This window comes from Calypte anna, chromosome 3 (genome assembly GCF_003957555.1).
Source record: "Calypte anna isolate BGI_N300 chromosome 3, bCalAnn1_v1.p, whole genome shotgun sequence".
Classification (NCBI taxonomy): domain Eukaryota; kingdom Metazoa; phylum Chordata; class Aves; order Apodiformes; family Trochilidae; genus Calypte; species Calypte anna.
The window spans coordinates 66,804,369-66,822,217 of record NC_044246.1 but is presented as its reverse complement, the minus strand read 5'-3'; the positions used below and the strand labels follow the sequence as shown (position 1 = coordinate 66,822,217).

General features: G+C 38.5%; 1 protein-coding gene across 1 annotated transcript in view; it reads left to right on the top strand.

The window, feature by feature from the left end:
* RFX6 (regulatory factor X6) overlaps positions 1-10,433 on the top strand; it is a 36,033-nt gene extending 25,600 nt beyond the window's left edge. The window contains exons 12-19 of the mRNA XM_030448067.1: positions 572-716; positions 1,968-2,077; positions 4,056-4,173; positions 5,100-5,222; positions 6,576-6,776; positions 7,309-7,818; positions 8,874-9,092; positions 10,267-10,433. Of these exons, the coding sequence (XP_030303927.1) occupies positions 572-716; positions 1,968-2,077; positions 4,056-4,173; positions 5,100-5,222; positions 6,576-6,776; positions 7,309-7,818; positions 8,874-9,092; positions 10,267-10,433 (1,593 nt within the window). The remainder of the gene's footprint in view (positions 1-571; positions 717-1,967; positions 2,078-4,055; positions 4,174-5,099; positions 5,223-6,575; positions 6,777-7,308; positions 7,819-8,873; positions 9,093-10,266) is intronic.
* The last annotated feature ends 7,416 nt before the right edge of the window (positions 10,434-17,849 follow it).

Genomic DNA, 17,849 nt, shown 5'->3' with positions numbered 1-17,849 from the left:
ATCATACAGAGATGTTTTGGTTATTGCTGAGTAGTGATTACTCAGGGTCAAGACCCTTTCCATTTCTCACACCACCCTTCCAGTGAGTAGTCTGGGGGTGCACAAGAAATTGGGATGGGACATGGTTGGGACAGCTAACCCCAGCTGACCAAAGGGATATTTCATACCAGATGATATCATGCTCAGAAAATAAAACTGGAGGAGGGAGGTTAACGGGGGATCTCTGCTCAGCATCCGTCTGGGAATCAATTGGTTGGTGGTAAGGCAGTTGTTTTCATTTGCATCAGCTGTCTTTCTTGAGTTTTATCTTTCTCTATGTTATTTTTTCTCCCTCTTTCCTCACAATGGTTTTGTTTTTTGTTTTTATTTTTGTTTGTTTGGTTTTTTGTTTTTAAAATATTGTTAAACCGGTTTTATCTCAGCCCAGGACTTCTCTTAATTTTACACTTCCAGTTCTTTCTCCCCATCCCACCAGAGGGTGGGGAGTGAGTGAGCAGGTGTGTGGTGCTCAGTTGTGAGCTGGGGTTAAACCACAAGAGGGTCTTAGATTTTACTTTGTCTTCTCTTACAGATAGCTCGTCCAGCCCTTTTTGATCAGCATGTGGTGAATTCCATGGTGTCAGATATTGAAAAAGTTGATTTGAATAGTATTAGCTCTCAGGCACTCCTTGCAGTCTCAGGGAGCACAGACTCTGATGGGGAGGTCTACAATGAATGTAAGTCCAGAATAATATATTTGTAATAATTTAAAGTAGTTCACTTGTTCCATGATCCACTAGTTTATTGGGAGATGGACCGAGAAAAGTCACACATAGTGCACTCCTCAGGGTCAACTTCTGTGGCTTAAAGAAAACCAATGGGTTGTGCCTACATGTTCTGCAAAAAGAGAAGCTAATTAAGTCATCCAGCTTGATGTCTTTAAATGGCTACTGATGAAATAATTTACAAGTCAGTTGCTAAGCGTAAGAAGATCTCTTTTGAAGATTTGTCCTAATCGTAGGAGGATATAAGCACAGATCAATTCTTGGAAGATGGCTGAAATATTCCATATAATCATGGGTTAGTTGAATTGGCATTTGAACTAGTTTACTTCTTTTTTTAGTGTGAATAGGTTCTTTTTCTGAAAGTTTATCTTTTAAAAAATGCATAATTTTCTATAAAGAATAAAATCTATTTTCATACTCAAAGTGGGGTAGAGTACAAATTTTAAGGGTGTTAATTTTCTTATGCATAACTGTTGTTGAAAAAAGATACACCCATTTTCTCTATTAAAAATAACTTTTGTTGTAGGGAACTTGCTGGGCAGAGTTTGGACAGCTGAAAGGAGAGCAGTAGCAATATGTTGTCTTCTAAATATTGTTTCTTTGATCATGAAAATTTGTTCTCTTTCATGGTTCACAGCCCTATTCACATTTTCATTAGAGTTGCCTATTTCCTATTTTGTGTGTAATTTTTTCTATTTTGTTCTTTGTTCTTTGTTTTCCTTGTCACTGGTTAAAAAAGGGAAGGAGAAGAGAAATAACTGTTCATTCAGGCACTTTTTTGAAAATGGGAATTGAGGAAGTAAGCTTTATACTATATTGTGAGAAACTTGTATAATAAAAGGAAAACCTAAGAAGTATACAAGTCTGGCACCTTACAGATAAAACTTTACTACCAAACTTAGTAATACAAAGGTTTTCAATTCTTGAATTTAAAATTAATGGAAAACATAAAATATTTTTTTCTTTTATTGTCTTGTAAAACTTCATTGTTTTACAACCTGCACCACTGTAATGCTTAACTAATTAAAGTTTGTGTGTGATGGATGTGTGTCTGCTTGCTTTGCTAAGGAATTGCTCATTTCTTCACTGCTCTAATTCTCTGCTTTTCCCTTTCATGCTACAATATTTTCATATGGCTGGTGAGTGGCTTTTTCTCACGTTCAGAATAGCGTGCAATGATATGTTCTCCTTTTTACATGGTAGATGACTCTATTACAGTGTTCCAAGAACTGAAGGACCTTCTAAAGAAGAATGCTACTGTGGAATCATTTATTGAGTGGTTGGATACTGTGGTTGAGCAAAGGGTTATCAAGGTACCTTTCAAATGTTCTGCCTGACTCCAGACCAAACCTTACTCCCCTTACTCCTTGCACATTTCCTTACTTATGCTGTCCCAATGGTTTCTCATCTTGGCTCCCATCTCCCTATTGTAACAGGGGAGTTCTCCATCTGGTATGAAAGGTGCCAGCACTGTTAGTTCTAACTAAACCTGTTGAATGCTATTGAAGAGTCTTATGTGTATGTCAAACTAAGAAATATCTTAACTAAAACATTCAAGTCTGTACTGTCATAACCATACATGAAAAAAAATTAGCTGAGCACGCAGAACCACAGGGGTATTGCCCACTGTGTAAGGTGAACAAAAGTTCTTCCTTAGAGAATTCTTTCTTTCATGGTTTCCCAATGGCACTGTATTGGTATAGGTTAATGTAGCAGGTGGATTCAGAAGTATCTAATCTGTAGAGAGATTTCTACATAGCAGGGTGGAAGATACAGTTTTGTAGCTTTACAGGGTGCTTAACTCGATGATTGATGGTTTTGATTTTTTCCCCCTGATTTACAAGATGCTTTATAAATATTTTATAGGCATGCCATTAGGGCACACAGAAGAATGATTATACTTCAGAGCAAATTAACTGAGTTCTGAGTTACAGCTCAAGTAAGAGATTTACCTTATTTGTGATTCTAATGAATGCAAATCAGCAGAATAAAATGTTGCACTTCATTTGCTGGTAACTAAACACTGGTCTTCTAAGCAAATCATGTTCTATATGGAAATGCAGTGTTTCATCCATCATTTTGGGGAGCATCTTGATATGAATGTGTGCAAGAGGGTGAAACAGTACAGTTAGCTTTGGCTGGCTTGCAGCAGAGTGACTGTCACTATGGGTGTGTCATTTTTGCTTCTTTCAGCTTTTTCCCAAATTTCATTGGAGACAGTGATATTTTCTCTATTTTTATAAGACTCTGAATTTCCTAACATTTGCTGTCATGTATGAGCAGCACAGTGAGGAGCTTTGGATGCTTCAGGGCAGCAAAGCCAAAGCAAGACCTCATATACAGTTATCTACACATGAAATTTGTACTGAAGCTGTGCAGTCACTACTTATTTTAGAACTGAATAATTATGGTTTAAAATTGATTCCACAGTTTCAGAAGACAATGTCTGATAAACAATCCAGGCAAAAAAAAGGTGAAAAACTCTCCTGTTCAGTATCTATTATGTGATACTCTATTATCATAGTTAACAGGTATGGCTCCTAGCATTGTTTTCCTGTGGTTAGGAGTAAGAAATACCTACAAGTCCTGATATGCAGCTAGGTTGACTATGCAGAAGCTAATAATTTACAGAACATGTAATTCTTCCCTGGCTGTCTGTCTTCTGTTCGTTCTGTAGTGTGGTTACTGTCGAACTCACACAATAACTTATTTCTGCTCATTGAGAAAGCAACAGGGCATGTGTTACCACATGAAAAAATCACTGCCAGAGCAAAGTGGCAGTATCATCTCAAAAGCCTCAGTGTTGCAATGGTAAACACATCATTTTATGAAAGTCTGGGCAGTACTATGCAGATTACATCAAAGCACAAAGATTAATTTCTGTTCTCTGTTTATGTGGAATACAGAGTGCCAGAGGGTGTTGTTTTTTTTTTCTTTTTACCATGTACCTCTGTATATTTACAGAATAATTTGGAATATTTAATACTAAAATATGGGCTAATTTATATACCTTAAGGGCACAGCAGAGCTCAAGCAGCAAGTGATTTACTTTATCTGACATTTTCAGAGCTCTGTTTGGGTTGCACTGAAAAGAGTGAATGTCATCCTTCTTTATCACTTTAGGCCACATATTATGAAAACAGTTTGAATAAGGCAGCTTGATCCATCCTACCAGATTAGTCTGAGTCAAAGACTCCTTGAATTCTCAAGCAAATTCAGTTCTCCTTTATTTTCTCCTGTGTGCAGAAAGCAAGTTAGGATACTTAACACTATTTCATTACTCTCTTTCAGGCAAGCAAGCAAAATGGGAGGTCATTAAAGAAGAGAGCTCAAGATTTCCTTCTCAAATGGAGTTTTTTTGGTGCTCGAGTCATGCATAACCTAACTTTAAACAACGCATCAAGTTTTGGTACCTGGGTTTTTAAAAAAACACTTGTATTTTGTACATCTGTGCTAGCGCTTACCAACTTTCCACCACTTCCTCAACAGCAGGACCCATCCTAATATAAAGATTCCTCGATCAAAGCCACAAATACTGAGAAACTTGTTTCTCAATCAAACATTTTCACAGTATATGCTGGCAGTATCTTGTTAGTGATCCATATCTAAATTTAAGTTTTCAATAATATTTTACTTTTGCATGGTATTTTTTCATAAAAGCAAAAGGAAGTTAGCAGATCACCACTCACTAAATTCTGCCATCAACAGACAGTCAATTCAACAGTGTAACTTTAAAAAAATAATGCTCCCGTGTTTATCTTTAGGAAGGGTCACATTTTTGGGGACTCCCAGAAAGAACCTTTTATAAAACAGAAAATGTTAGAGCAAGTGAAACTCACTTTAAATCTGAAACATAATTTCGTGAGTTTAGTTGTAGATCCATTGCTATCTAAAATTCAGAGGGTATTTGAAATGGCTGTAAGGAGATGTACATTTTTAATGTGATATATCATTGAAATAAGGTCAAAGACTTTACCCGTTATTGTCTGGTTATTTAGCACAAGGCAAACAGAAATAGAGCAGAGGTATTCTAGCAGACTTCAACCTTATCTAGCTCCACTGTGTGCCCTCTTCAAGTATAAAGCATGTCTCACTTTCATCAGTATTTTTCTTTGATGTAATTAGTGGTCAAATAGCCTACAGGACAGTAAACAATTGAGCTAGGTGGGCCAGTGCAAAGAGAGATTAGAGCTAGAAGTTAGGCACTATTCCTTGTTGGTCTTGCCAGGTCATTTAAAGTCCACAATTATTTGTTTGTTTCACTGGTTTCTTGTAGAGTGGTGAGAGATGGTCACAAAGATAACTCAGCTACTCTCTCTCTTTCTCCTCCAAAAGGTTCTTTTCATTTGATCCGCATGCTACTAGATGAGTACATCCTGCTTGCCATGGAGACACAGTTCAACAATGACAAAGAACAAGAACTCCAGAATCTACTGGACAAATACATGAAGAATTCAGGTAACTAGAGCTTGGTTCTTTTGATTATTCTCCTTTTTTTCTTAGAAAATGACATTTTTTTAAACTTTAAACTGAAGCAGGCTTATGATGTACGGCATTGTCAAATTCAACTGAGAAGCTTGGCACCATTCACTAAGCAATTAATTCACACCTCCTACCGTAGTTCACTTAATAACATTTTGTGAGACTGTGAATATAGATCACTGAAATGATCTATAATGCAATAGACACTTGGAGGGACAACTGAAGGGCCACAAGCCTGAAGTGTGAGAAGAGGTATATGTATCAGAAAGGGCAGAAATTCCTAACCCAGCTCTCCTGCCAAAGTTTGATATGTAATTGCACCTTGAACTAGGAATGTATGAAATGTTACCAGAGCACAAATATACCTGCAAGGTTGGAACACAAGCCCAACTTAGCATCTGGCTGAAGTATTACCATGTGGAAGAGAATCAAAATTAATTTAAAACAGTATCCTTAACATTTCCCATCTACCAAGTTTCTTCAAGGTTAGGCAATTTGAAACCATATGCTCTGGGTCCTTAGCTATAAAATGAATGAAGACTGATTTGGATAAAATTTTGGTTGCAAATTATTCCCTAAAATTCCATTGAAACTTGACCGAGTTCTGCTTATTTAACTTTTATTGACATTAGCACCAGCAATCAATCTTTAACTTTTTGGTTGCTATTATACTAAATCTGCACTTCAGTACAAGCAACTTGCACAGAATTTGTCTGACAGTATTTGCCGCTCTTTTTGTTTTAATTCACCCTCCAGGAAAAGTGTAGCTGCTGCCTTGTCTTTGGATATTAGCAAAGTACTTTAAACCATGAGGTAAAGTCATGGTTTCCACTGAAGAATAGGAAAGCTTCCACTAATTTTATTAATAGTCTGCAGGAAAATGAAGAACTACTGATTATAAAAAGTACTTTTCTCCAGATATCAGTATGAAAATAGAGTTCAAGCATTATGAAATTCTCATTGTTAATTCTTTATGATGGAGTGTAGCTCAGTACAACTTTATTGACTTCATTGCTGACACTACTTCAGGGGTATAAATCTGATTCAAGTCTTCACTATGATGGCTTCAGTAAGGAGCTAACTGACACTGTGATGTAGATCTGTGGTCAGGGAATATGATAGAAACAGTCCCACTGGGTAGATCAAAACTAGAGAAATCTTTGTATTCATTTGCTACATGCAAAATAGGGAGCCTGCACTGGCTTTTAAAATAAGCAGCCAAAGATATGAACAAATCAGGAAGCTTGTATGGTATCTGTATACTAGTAGTAAATTTATATGCAATGAACATACATAACAGCCACCAAGACTTCTCACTTACTCTTCCAGATGCAAGCAAAGCCACCTTTACTGCATCACCAAGTTCTTGCTTCCTAGCAAACCGTAACAAAGCTGCTCCTCTGCCCAGTGACACTTCTGTCAAAAATGAGTGTTTAGCAGAGCAAACCTACATGCCCTTGTCAGCTAGCCAGCCTAGCAGTGGTTTGAACCCTTTCACCACAGGAGACAGTGAGAATATGCAACTGACAGGTATGTATCAGTTCTCCCAGTTTCTGCTTCACTTATCTGCCTGTTAGTCTTTCAGTCCATGGTAACATGTTGCTGTAGGAGGAGCCGTGACCACCTGCATTTATAAGTACATCAAGTAAATAATATTTCTTGAGCTCACCCTTCGTGAAGATTTATAGAAGGCATCAATTGTAGAGCCCTTCCAATAATAAATCCTCTTGGAACCATTTTTAATTATCCTATACCTCTTGCATTGGTGAGGGTCTTGTGAGGAGGGAATGAACAGTGACACCTAGAACATGCAGAACTTGTAATGCTAGAATTTGCACTGAATGTGGCAACCTCCAAGCTGGGGAATGAAAGTGGGAAGATTTATAGCCTGAAGCCATGGGTTAAAGGATGTGTGTTGCATAGATGGGGACCAATGTAAGTCCTTTGTAAAGGTTTCAAGGTTACACACTTTTCACTAAGGGGTTAGTGTCTTGGCCGTTCTGCTCTATTCAGCAGGACAGTACTATCAACACTAATCATGGCTAATGCTTATTTGTTCCAGGTCAGATGGAGTTATCTCAAAGCACTGGTCCCCTGATGACTCCACCCATTTCACCAGCCCTGGTCAGTCGAGGAAGTGTTATCAACCAGGGGCCAATGGCTGTGAGACCTCCAAGTGTAGGCCCAGTCTTATCAACACCTTCACAGTGCTCTTCCTACTCAGAACCCCTTTATCAGACTCTGTCACAAACAAATCAGAATTACTATGGAAACAATTCCAATTACCAGGCTATGTTCAGAACTCAAGCCCATTCTGCTCCGGGAGTTTACCACCAGCGAGCAGAGCACAGCCGATTCAATGCCTTGAGTGAACAGCAGTTCTCCAGAGACTACTTCAGCAACAGTTGTGCTGTGTCTCCATACAATAGCAGATCCCCTTCCAGCTATGGTCCCTCAGCCATGTCTCAGGACACGCACAATATTCAGTTTCTGAATAGTGGGAGTTTCAATTTCTTGAGCAATTCAGTGTCTACGTGCCCAGGAGCAGCATATCCTGCTAATGCTTCCAATGGTATTAATATGTATTTTATTTTTCCCTTCTGTTTCTCTTTTTCTGCTGGTGTAAACCACTTCTTCTCTTTTTCTTTTTTTTTTCTCTCTTTTTTTTTTTTTCCTGTGGAAGATGTTTTTCAGCTCTGATTTATGCCTTCCTGTTTTCCAATACTTTTGTGACACACAGAGATTATAAAGCAGCTTAACAAGCTACTTAAGGATTTATTTCCCTCTAGTGAACCCTCAGCTGACCTCAAATGCATCTGCTGTGCCTATGCTGATCTTCCTTTGGCACCATTACTGTGTCTTGAACAAAGGAAGGAAAACCAAATGACTTTACGATTTAATGATTTCTTGAAAAGCACCCAAAACATCTTCTGTGAAGTAGAACAGGCATAAAATAACTTATTTCTGGGATCAGCACAATGAACCATCCTAGTCACAGGATCAGGATGACAAAATGAAGTATAAAAATGAGCATTAGCATTAATTTGAGACCTTGACCCTAATATTTCTCATGCTTTGAATGTAAAATTACTGCCACAGTCTGATTCAGAGGTATAGTCAGCAAAAGCATTTCCCTCTTCTGGAGGAAAGACAGTGGAACCGTTGCTTTTATATGGATTTGTATATGCAGTAAGTATGTATTACTATGCAGATTTTCTTTCCTAGGTACACTTTCCTTGATTGTGAGCTTCAGAAGGGAGTACAGAATTGTCCTCATGGTGTCTCTTATGGCCACTGCTTGCAGGCTACTGCTTGATTTTGAGCTCAGGATGGAAAGGCAGTTCTGTACTGAAGGCATGACTAAACACAATCTTTTTGCTATCTTGTTACCACCCCTTTTTTGAGTCAGTCACTGCATATGGTACTATTGTTACTATAAGATTATTTATAATAATAATCTTATTATGTACATATCTTACTATTTATGTACACATAAATAATCTTATTCTCAAGGGACTTAGGACATAACAGTTACCATTTATCCCAGGTTATCACAAGCTCATAACCTACCCTTTCTCTTCAGCAGTCGTTTCATTTCACCCATTTTTTCCAATCTCCCATCAATAGGATATTATGGAAACAATATAAGTTATCCAGAACCTCACAGACTTGGAACAATGGTGGATCAACATGTTTCTGTAATCAGCAGTGTAAGCAGCATTAGATCATTGCCATCATACAGTGACATACATGATCCACTGCATATCTTGGATGACAGTGGAAGGAAACAAGCAGGCTCATACTACACAGAGTCCTCACCAGCGATTGTCTGTCGGACTCCCATGCGTAAGTATAGCCAACAACTAAGGAAGGTCTATGAACTTTTTAGCATCTTAGCAAGTGCTAAGTATTAAAGTGTAGCTCATATATATAGTATATGAGATGCAGCCTAGAGATAAAGTAGCTCGGTACCTAGGATGTATCACAAGAGGTGTTTTCCTTAAAATTGCAGGACAGTGGTTTCATAACCCTTTGCTCTCGTAAGGAGGACTATGATCTGTTGTCCATGAGGAGTGAAATGGCTGGCCTGAAGTGCAGAAAAATCCTTATTAAGGAAGAATTCCTAACTTTTAAATGAGCTAATAATAGGAAGGGATCTTCTAAGGGTACTTAAGGATCCTCAATGTCAAACAGACAAAATGAACTGTGGTCAGGGATGTTTAGATATATACTTCCATGATATAGTCCCTTCCTCTTCTGTGCTTCAACAACTGTGTGTATGAGGCAAAGCTCCCACTGACAGTGAATTTTGGGTGAAATTACCTAATCCCAAAGGGTTTCCTTTGGTATATGCATTAAAAAAAATGGCAGCTCATTTTGGACTTTTATTCCAAATAGGGTAGCATGGGAGATACAAATTAGGGCACCATTTGCTTCTCCACAAGATTACCTCATCCTTCTACTTGCCTGTTAACCTCACACAGAAGATCAGACATTACTTGCCTCATAAAGGTTCTACAAGAATTCAGTACTTAGTTCTTTAAAGGATGCTAAAGAGGGGGGAAAAAAACAGGTGCTACCAGACAGGGTACCTGTCAAAATCTTCTATATTCCATGTTGATATGTGCCAGGTGGTGGCTGCAGTTGTTCCACCAGTGAATATGAACCTGACTGGCACAAGATATGGAAAGACGAGCATAGTGTGACTAAACAGCTTTGCACAATTTTCACAGAAAATGGCTCAAGTGCAAACTATAAACTTCAGACCTGTAGCTGGATTTTTAGCAGTGTTCATTTATACGTGAGTTTTGACCTATTCCCTGGTGGCGTGAGGAGCCACTGAAGAGAAGTTGTAGAAGTAAAACTGAGTAAAGTGTAGAAGTGTTGACACTTCTGTCCTTCAGTTAGTGTACCTGGCTAGATAAGGGTTTTCCATCTGATGAAACGGAATTTTATTTTTTTTTTGTTAAATGCAACAGATAGAAATCATGCATTGACGGTAACTTTTTTTCCCCCACAGCTTCAAATATGCAAACCACATCTTCTTCCCAGTGTATGTATGGAACATCTGGTCAGTTCCCTTCACAGGAAAATCTGGAGTCCCACGGCCCACCAAGCAGAGATATGGTGTCATCCTTACCACCAATTAACACTGTCTTCATGGGAGCAGCTGCTGGAGGAACCTGAACCAGGAGACACATGTCAGTGCCTTAAGCTTACTTTCCAAATCCAAACATTAAGGCTGTGATGACAATGCCCTTCAAGCTGGTGGAACAGAAAAGTATTATTTATAGGTGTAAAAGGAGCCATTTTAGAGATATTAGTAGCCCTCCACACACACACAAAAAAAATAGCTATATTCAGTTTGGGTCCTGCTTGTGAATCTCTCAGGATTGTTCTCATCACTACAGCTTTTCACTCAGAAATTTAGGAGGAGCAGAACAAGCAAGAGATTCTTTCAAGCAAGACTAAATTGTAAAGAAATTATTACATCTATTCCTAATTTATTAAAAATGCTATTTTAGTCTTTCACATACATCTTTTTGTATAAAAAAGTTTATTTAATACCTGTGTTGCTCATTATTTATTATGATCACAGAGTAACTGTTTACTTTCTCTTATTTGACAGATTGTCAAATATCTGTATCCTACCTCCTATGGAAATGTTTACAAGGTCAATTTTTACTCTTTTAAATGAAAATAATCCAAATTAATGATTTTTTTACTGTTATGCTCTGGAAAGTCTATTTTAAATGTTTAGTGCCTACTTGTGTAAGTGAAAGTCCTCAGGAAATAAATACAACATGTTTGGGTTTTTTTTCTTTTAAAATAAATCACTTTCTCTTAAAATAAAGCAAAGAAAACATTCAAATATCAGAAGTTAAGTATTTGCAGTAGCCTGCTATTGTAGCTGGATAACTGAAACAAATAAAACTGTGCCACAAAATGACATGGGATTTTAAAATTACTTGTGGTATGAGCCTAAGAATTGTCCTTGTGGAAATCCACAAAGAAGTTATCCATCTCCTTTCAAGGGTTCAGATCAGCTGTGTATATTGAGACTAAAAGCAGTGAAGATGATGAAAAATACTGTAATCCTCCAGATCAACTATTATAATAAAAATATATTAGAAGTGCCATCAGATTCAGATTAGAGGCTAATTCTGTGAATTCTTTGAGGTTATTTGATGTTCAGATCACTTTTCAGTTTATTTGTTATATGCTGAATATTGTGGAACTAGATAGTAGGGTATTTTTTGTGAAAAAAAAAAAAAAAAGGATGATACCATAATGAAGTTTATTTTTTTAATAATTTATATTTTCCTTTAGTGTTTTCTATCATGCAAAGACTGACAGCAGCAGAAAAGCAATAAGGAGCATTGACTGGGCTAGCTCATCAATCATTCCTGGTATGAAATACTTTACAGAAATGAGACCCTATGAGGAGAGGCTGAGGGAGCTGGGGCTGTTCAGCCTAAAGAAGAGGCAGCACAGGGAAGATCTCATCACTCTCTACAACTCCCTGAAAGGAGGTTGTAGCCAGGGGGAGTTTGGTCTCTTTTCCCAGGCAACTTTCAACAAGACAAGAGGCACGGTCTTAAGTTGTGCCAGGGGAAGTTTAGGTTAGATATTAGAAAGAATTTCTTTACAGAGAGGGTGATCAGGCATTGGAATGGGCTGCCCAGGGAAGTAGTGGATTCTCCATCCCTGGAGATATTTAAAAAGAGACTGGATGTGGCACTCAGTGCCATGGTCTAGCAACCGCAATGGTGGTTCAAGGGTTGGACTTGATGATCTCTGAGGTCCCTTCCAACCCAGCCAATTCATTTTTTTTTTTTTTTTTTTTTTTCACTGTAATTCAGCAATTGAGATGCAGAGTTGCTCAACTGTGTCCTCATTTGGGGTGATGTCTTATGCATGACCCCAAATGCCATAATGATGCATGAAAGTTTTGGTTTCAACAAAAATTCCCGGGGACATGCAGTGGTAATACAGGCTGCTGAAGCAAGTATTTATGAGGCAATGCTTTACATCACGTGAATTAAGTACTGCAGAAGTGTTCTTAGTTCATAATTATTCAGAACAGGATATATTTTATACTAAAATTAGTCCCCTAAAAGCCAGGTTCCCTATCTAAGCAAGTCACCTCAATAATTGGTGAAGACAGATCCTCCCATTTCAAGTGAGAGAAGATGGGGAAGGGGAGCACAAAGTGAGAGACATGGCACTGTGCAAAGGGACATGTCACTGTCCTGAAATGCTTAGCTTCCTCTGCTGAAAAATGGCATGGCATGAGACATTCCTTCAAGTTGGAAGCTTCTAGATTGTTGAACTTGGGTGAGAGCAGTGAGTGGAATTTGGAGGAAGTGGGCAGCCACTAGCAGGCAGGGTCTTAGTCCATTAGGCCCTACATAAAAAGCACAGTCCATGGTACATAGTGACTCATAGGTGATTTATATGCATCATTTCCAGTCATTTTTTCATGTGAACCATGTTGCATTGTGGCTTTTTGGGGTGTAAATTACTTTACCCACACTTTATCTGAGATAAAAAACAATATTACACCATTTAATGTGCAGATCCTTGTATGGCTGCAGAAAGCAGAACAGCATGAAGTATCACACTGTTGTAAACTGCAGTTCATTATTGACAGCAAAGAGATATAAAAAAAAAATACTCTATTTAAATAGCCAGTTAGGAGTAATCTCTCATAGTGTTCCAGAGCAAAACAAACCCAGAATTGTAACTAGCAAAACCAAAGGAGAAATTTCCATTTTATGACCCATTATTATAGTCAAATATGTGGTGTGATGAATCCAATAGGTTTTGTCTGTGGGAAATGAAATAATTCATATCTTTTGTGGATATCCCATGGGAAGCATTTTTAACTTTTGATAATGTAGCAGAATTACATTAGATAATACAAAGAATCAAGGGACTCACCCCTTGGTGGTCTTGTATTACTCAGTTCAGTTGCATTTTTATGGATGTATTAACATACTGGTTTTAGTACATGCATACCAGAAAAATGATTATAAAAATTGGACTTATTGAGTACAATCAATGTCAAATGAATATTGCCTAAAGGAAAATAAAAATTGATGTCATACTTCTGTCAAAGATGTGATACTACAGGCCAGGAGTTTCACAGCAGCCAATAGTACTATGCAGAAATACAGAGGGCCCTCAAGTGAAGGTGAGTTGTTTCTGTGTTTAGCAGGAGCTATTGAGCTACTGAGAAGCTACTGCCACACCAGCTTATCTAGTTATGATTCCTTCAAGGTCTAGTCTTAAAAGGAGGCTTAAAGTTAATTTGAAATATACATTTAGAAATGCAAGAAGATGAGCCATTTAGGCTAAAGCCAGGTCTAGAAGACACAAGTGAGACTAATTTGAGGGTTTAAGTGATGGAGACCACATTATCAATCATACTTCTGAGGTTGGCACTGGGGAATTTGAAATCATGTCTGGGGTTCAACCAGGCAGCTGGGGTTCAACATGAAGCAAGGGATCTGACCTGACTGTGGATTTAAGATCTGCAAGAATCTGTGCTCATTATTGGAATTACTAAGAATCACTAAGACTGTCATTGGCTTCATCTAAGAGCTGGAATAAAAGGCTAAGACTAGTGTAGAAATGGTGTAAGCCAGGATCAAGACACATCTAAGTAGTCACTAGTTGAAACCTCCCTGATGGAAAAGAGATGCATCTTTCACAGCCTAAGTTATCCTTAAAGGAAGGACTGTAGGTATCTGTAGCCTCTAGAGAGACACTGCATCATTGCTAACAATGAGACTTCAGGTCATCAGTATTGCTGGGATGGTGAAAGATCAACAAAGCAGATCCAACACTACCAGTTCTGCTTCCATGGTCATTGAACATTTGCAGCAGTCTCAGGGCTCAGCAGAAGAACTTCTGACCAGGACCTGAGCCAAAGGAAGCATGAGCAAAACAGGAGAAAAGCAGGGGTGGAATCTGAAATGGAGGGTGGCAAAATATTTGTCCATTGCAAAATTAGTGACACCAAATTCTATTTCTCCCCATTTTGGACTCTTTGTTACTGGATTAGTATTTTCCCATTTAACAATGGAGTTAACAATGGATTTAACAATTGCATGAAGCAATGCTTACACAATTTGAAGCGTAAAATATTACAGTAGTGGCTGAACTAGGAAAATCTACTTCCCTTCCTTTTGGCTTAGTTGATTATTATCCTTGATCAAATAAAGGGCCACATGTTCATAATGCCCTTGTGCCCTGGTTGCTACAGTAAAAAGAAACATAGAGTGAAATTGTACATCTAGAGTCTGATATTATATGCCTTTTCAATTCCTGTCATATTTAATTTTCTCATATCATTCAGTTTTATTCAGAAAATTACTTTACTGGTTAATCATCCATCTCACATCAAGATACATAGAAATCACCCAAATGTTAACTAAATCATGCTTTAGAAAGCCTCCACTACAGTAAAAATACCAACTGTATGTAATACAGATGTGGGAAAAAAACATCCCTTCCTTTATCTCTAATACAGCCTTTACCAAATCTCATCTTTAAAGCATGATCTGCCTTTAAAAGCTAGCCCAGAGGTACAGAATCCTCTAACATCATCTTTGCTTTGACTCTACACATTTTTTTCATGAGTGGGTTTCCCATACCCTGGCTGATACACTGTCTCTGTCCTCCTCCATGCCCACAGGGGCTATGGGTTTCTGAAAGCACCCAGCTTTCAGTTTAAACTGGCCAAGCTTCAGACATGCTTCAGGTAGCAGTTATCCAGCTTCTGGCTCCTGAAGAAGAGCTGATGAACTATCTATCTTCACTGCCCTACAGATGTAACCATTCTCTTTTTCAGTTCCATTTCTGAAACCACCAAAATACCCATCATTGTATGGGTTACGTCTGAAGAATTTTAGAAGATAAAATGTTACCTACACTATTAAATTCCTTATAAAATTGAGAGGTAAATTTCAATATAAATGAAAAGTATGTGGAAAATTCTAGGGAAATTAATTCTTAAAAGAGTAAAATATTAAGGATAAGACTGAAATTGTACTGCGAATATAGCCCTTTGCATAAATAAATAGATATAATCCAAGCCACAGATTAAGCATGATAGGGAGCTATTCTAGTTGATCATGGTGTTTGCTCATGTGGAAGAAAACTGTATCTCAGATCCTGCTTCAAAGTTTTTATTAAATCAAACAATATCACCAGAAAACACATCTATATAATCAGCTTGGTTTGATCCTCTGCTCTGCAGAGTGCTTTTTATCTCCCAAATGTACATATATGTCCTGGAGTACACCCAGGCTTCACCCTCAAGCCAAGAAGGTCCCTCTGCAGGAAAACAGTATAAACCAAAAATTCGTCTCCTCCAGGGTCTACACGTACTCTGCATCATCAATGTGGAACAGATTTTCCTCCCCAGCTTTTTACAGTCTTCCAAGAGTAGCCTCACAGCTCTTCTGCTCTCTTCAAGGAGCTGGGAATGAGACTCATGCTATCTCTGCCAGCAGTCAAGGCATGATCTGTCACTGATAAGTGGCATGCCTCTGAGTCCTGGACAACCAAGACTGAAAGAGAAAGTTGAACTATTCAGGCCTGGAATTGTGTACCTCTCTTGCCAACTCCCAAGCAAAAGAGTTTGAGAGGTGGCTATTCTTGAGGGATGCTCTTGCTCAGCAAACTGCTTTGCTTAGCTCTTATTGCTCACATGGATTCTTAGAGTTGTAGTTGATATCATTTCCATGTGAAACATGAGCCTCTCCACACACCTATGGGGATGTTCATCCCTCGTGGATGCCTCACTTGGGGCTGTGAAGTCTGGTTGGCAACAGGACATGCAGTAGCTGTGAGGTAGAGTACACAAGCTTTAAGTCCCTTCATGGTTGTTGGACCTGGAAAGTCTCTGCAGTCTGAGGTCAGGGTGAGATATTTGCTCACCTGCCTCAGGCTGGCTGCAACCCTGCAGCAATTCAGTCTGTGAGAGCAAACACCAAGAAATACCATTCACCCAGCAGGGCAGATTGAACTGGGCACCACACAACATCTCAGCTGAAACTGGATGATGTTCAGATGGTGTGCAGTGGAGAACCTATGTCTAATCAACATCTGGATATATGTTGCATGTCCTGGGGGTTAAGCTGAGAGTTTACCAGAGAGATAAAGTAAAAGTGCCTAAACGTGTGAAAATGGAGTGTGGAGTTTAGCTTTATTAGCATTGATTGTTGCAGAGAGCTTTGGTAGATAGGAGGATCTAATCCTTAACCTTGTAATAGAAGATACCTTCTACAAATATCCAACCATCTAATTTATAGAAAACTTACTTTTATGGCAGCACTTACCTATCAATGTTTAAAGAAACAGATCTTCACCTTTGCAATGCTAAGCAGAGCAACACATGAAAACATGAAAAAACCCCATGATACCATGGGTCCAAAGCCTGCAAATACTAACCTCCCTTCTTGAAGCTTTCTGACAACCAGAAAGGTAAGGTAGGGCTTCCACATCTGCATTTTGTTTCTCAAGTCAGCAAACAGTTTTTCTGAAGTGCTGCACACTCAGCAGTTTCTGCTGCCTGGCATTAACAAAATGGCTTTGCCAGGCAAGTGCATGATGAAGAGCTCCAGAGATACAAACAAAATTCAGAGAGTGGGGGTAGGCATCAAAGGGACTGTTCTTCCTTCATGTCACCAACTTGCAGGAGCACTGGGGAAAATGCCACTCTTTTCCACAACAACAGCATGGTGCAGGGATCCTTTTTCAGGAGAGAAAATAAATAGAAATATGGCATTTCTTTTCAAGGGGGATAGAAATTAGTGAAATCCAGTACCACTGATAACAGTGATTATTGCTGTCAGAAAGGACTGAATGAAATTGAATTTCTCAGCCACATACAATCATTCTGCATTGATCAATTTTCTTTCAGCCTCCAGGAATTTTGAGGAAATTGCCATTTTCCTGAGGCAGGATCCCGAAACGAGTCATTGGGGCAGGCTACATCCAGCACACCAAGGGGTGGCCAGCCCTTGATCTACACATGGAAGTGCAGTCTCAGGAGTCCTGATGTACTCACACTGCTTAACAGCAAAAATCTGACTCTATTGAGCTCTTCTTCATCTGTTGTCCCCAAAAGAGCTTCAGGAGCTATAATACCAAACACACTTGGGCTGAGATCAAAATGTAGGTCTACACAATGTGTGTGACAGACATGATATGTGGGAGAACAATTTAATCCAATATTTAGGTATATAGAACATTTGCTGTCTGATTCAGTGCTTTGCCATCTGCCCTGAAAGATAATTCTTCTTTGGTAACATAGAACAACAGAAAAAGAGTTAATTCTGCTCAGTGACAATGGGAAGATTTCTTACAGTTGTATCTCTTTATATTTTTTTTTCAGATTAATGTGATAAGATGTGAGAGTGTATTTCTCTCAGGCACTGGTCAAAAGAACTCTGCTGAGCTGAATGCCATTAAGAAAATGTAGGCAAACACTCAAAATTAAGACAAGATGAAGAAAAATTAAAATACATTTTCAATTAGGGGGTACTCAAAGATGTTTGACCTTATGGTGTAAATTCAGAGCAGCAAACC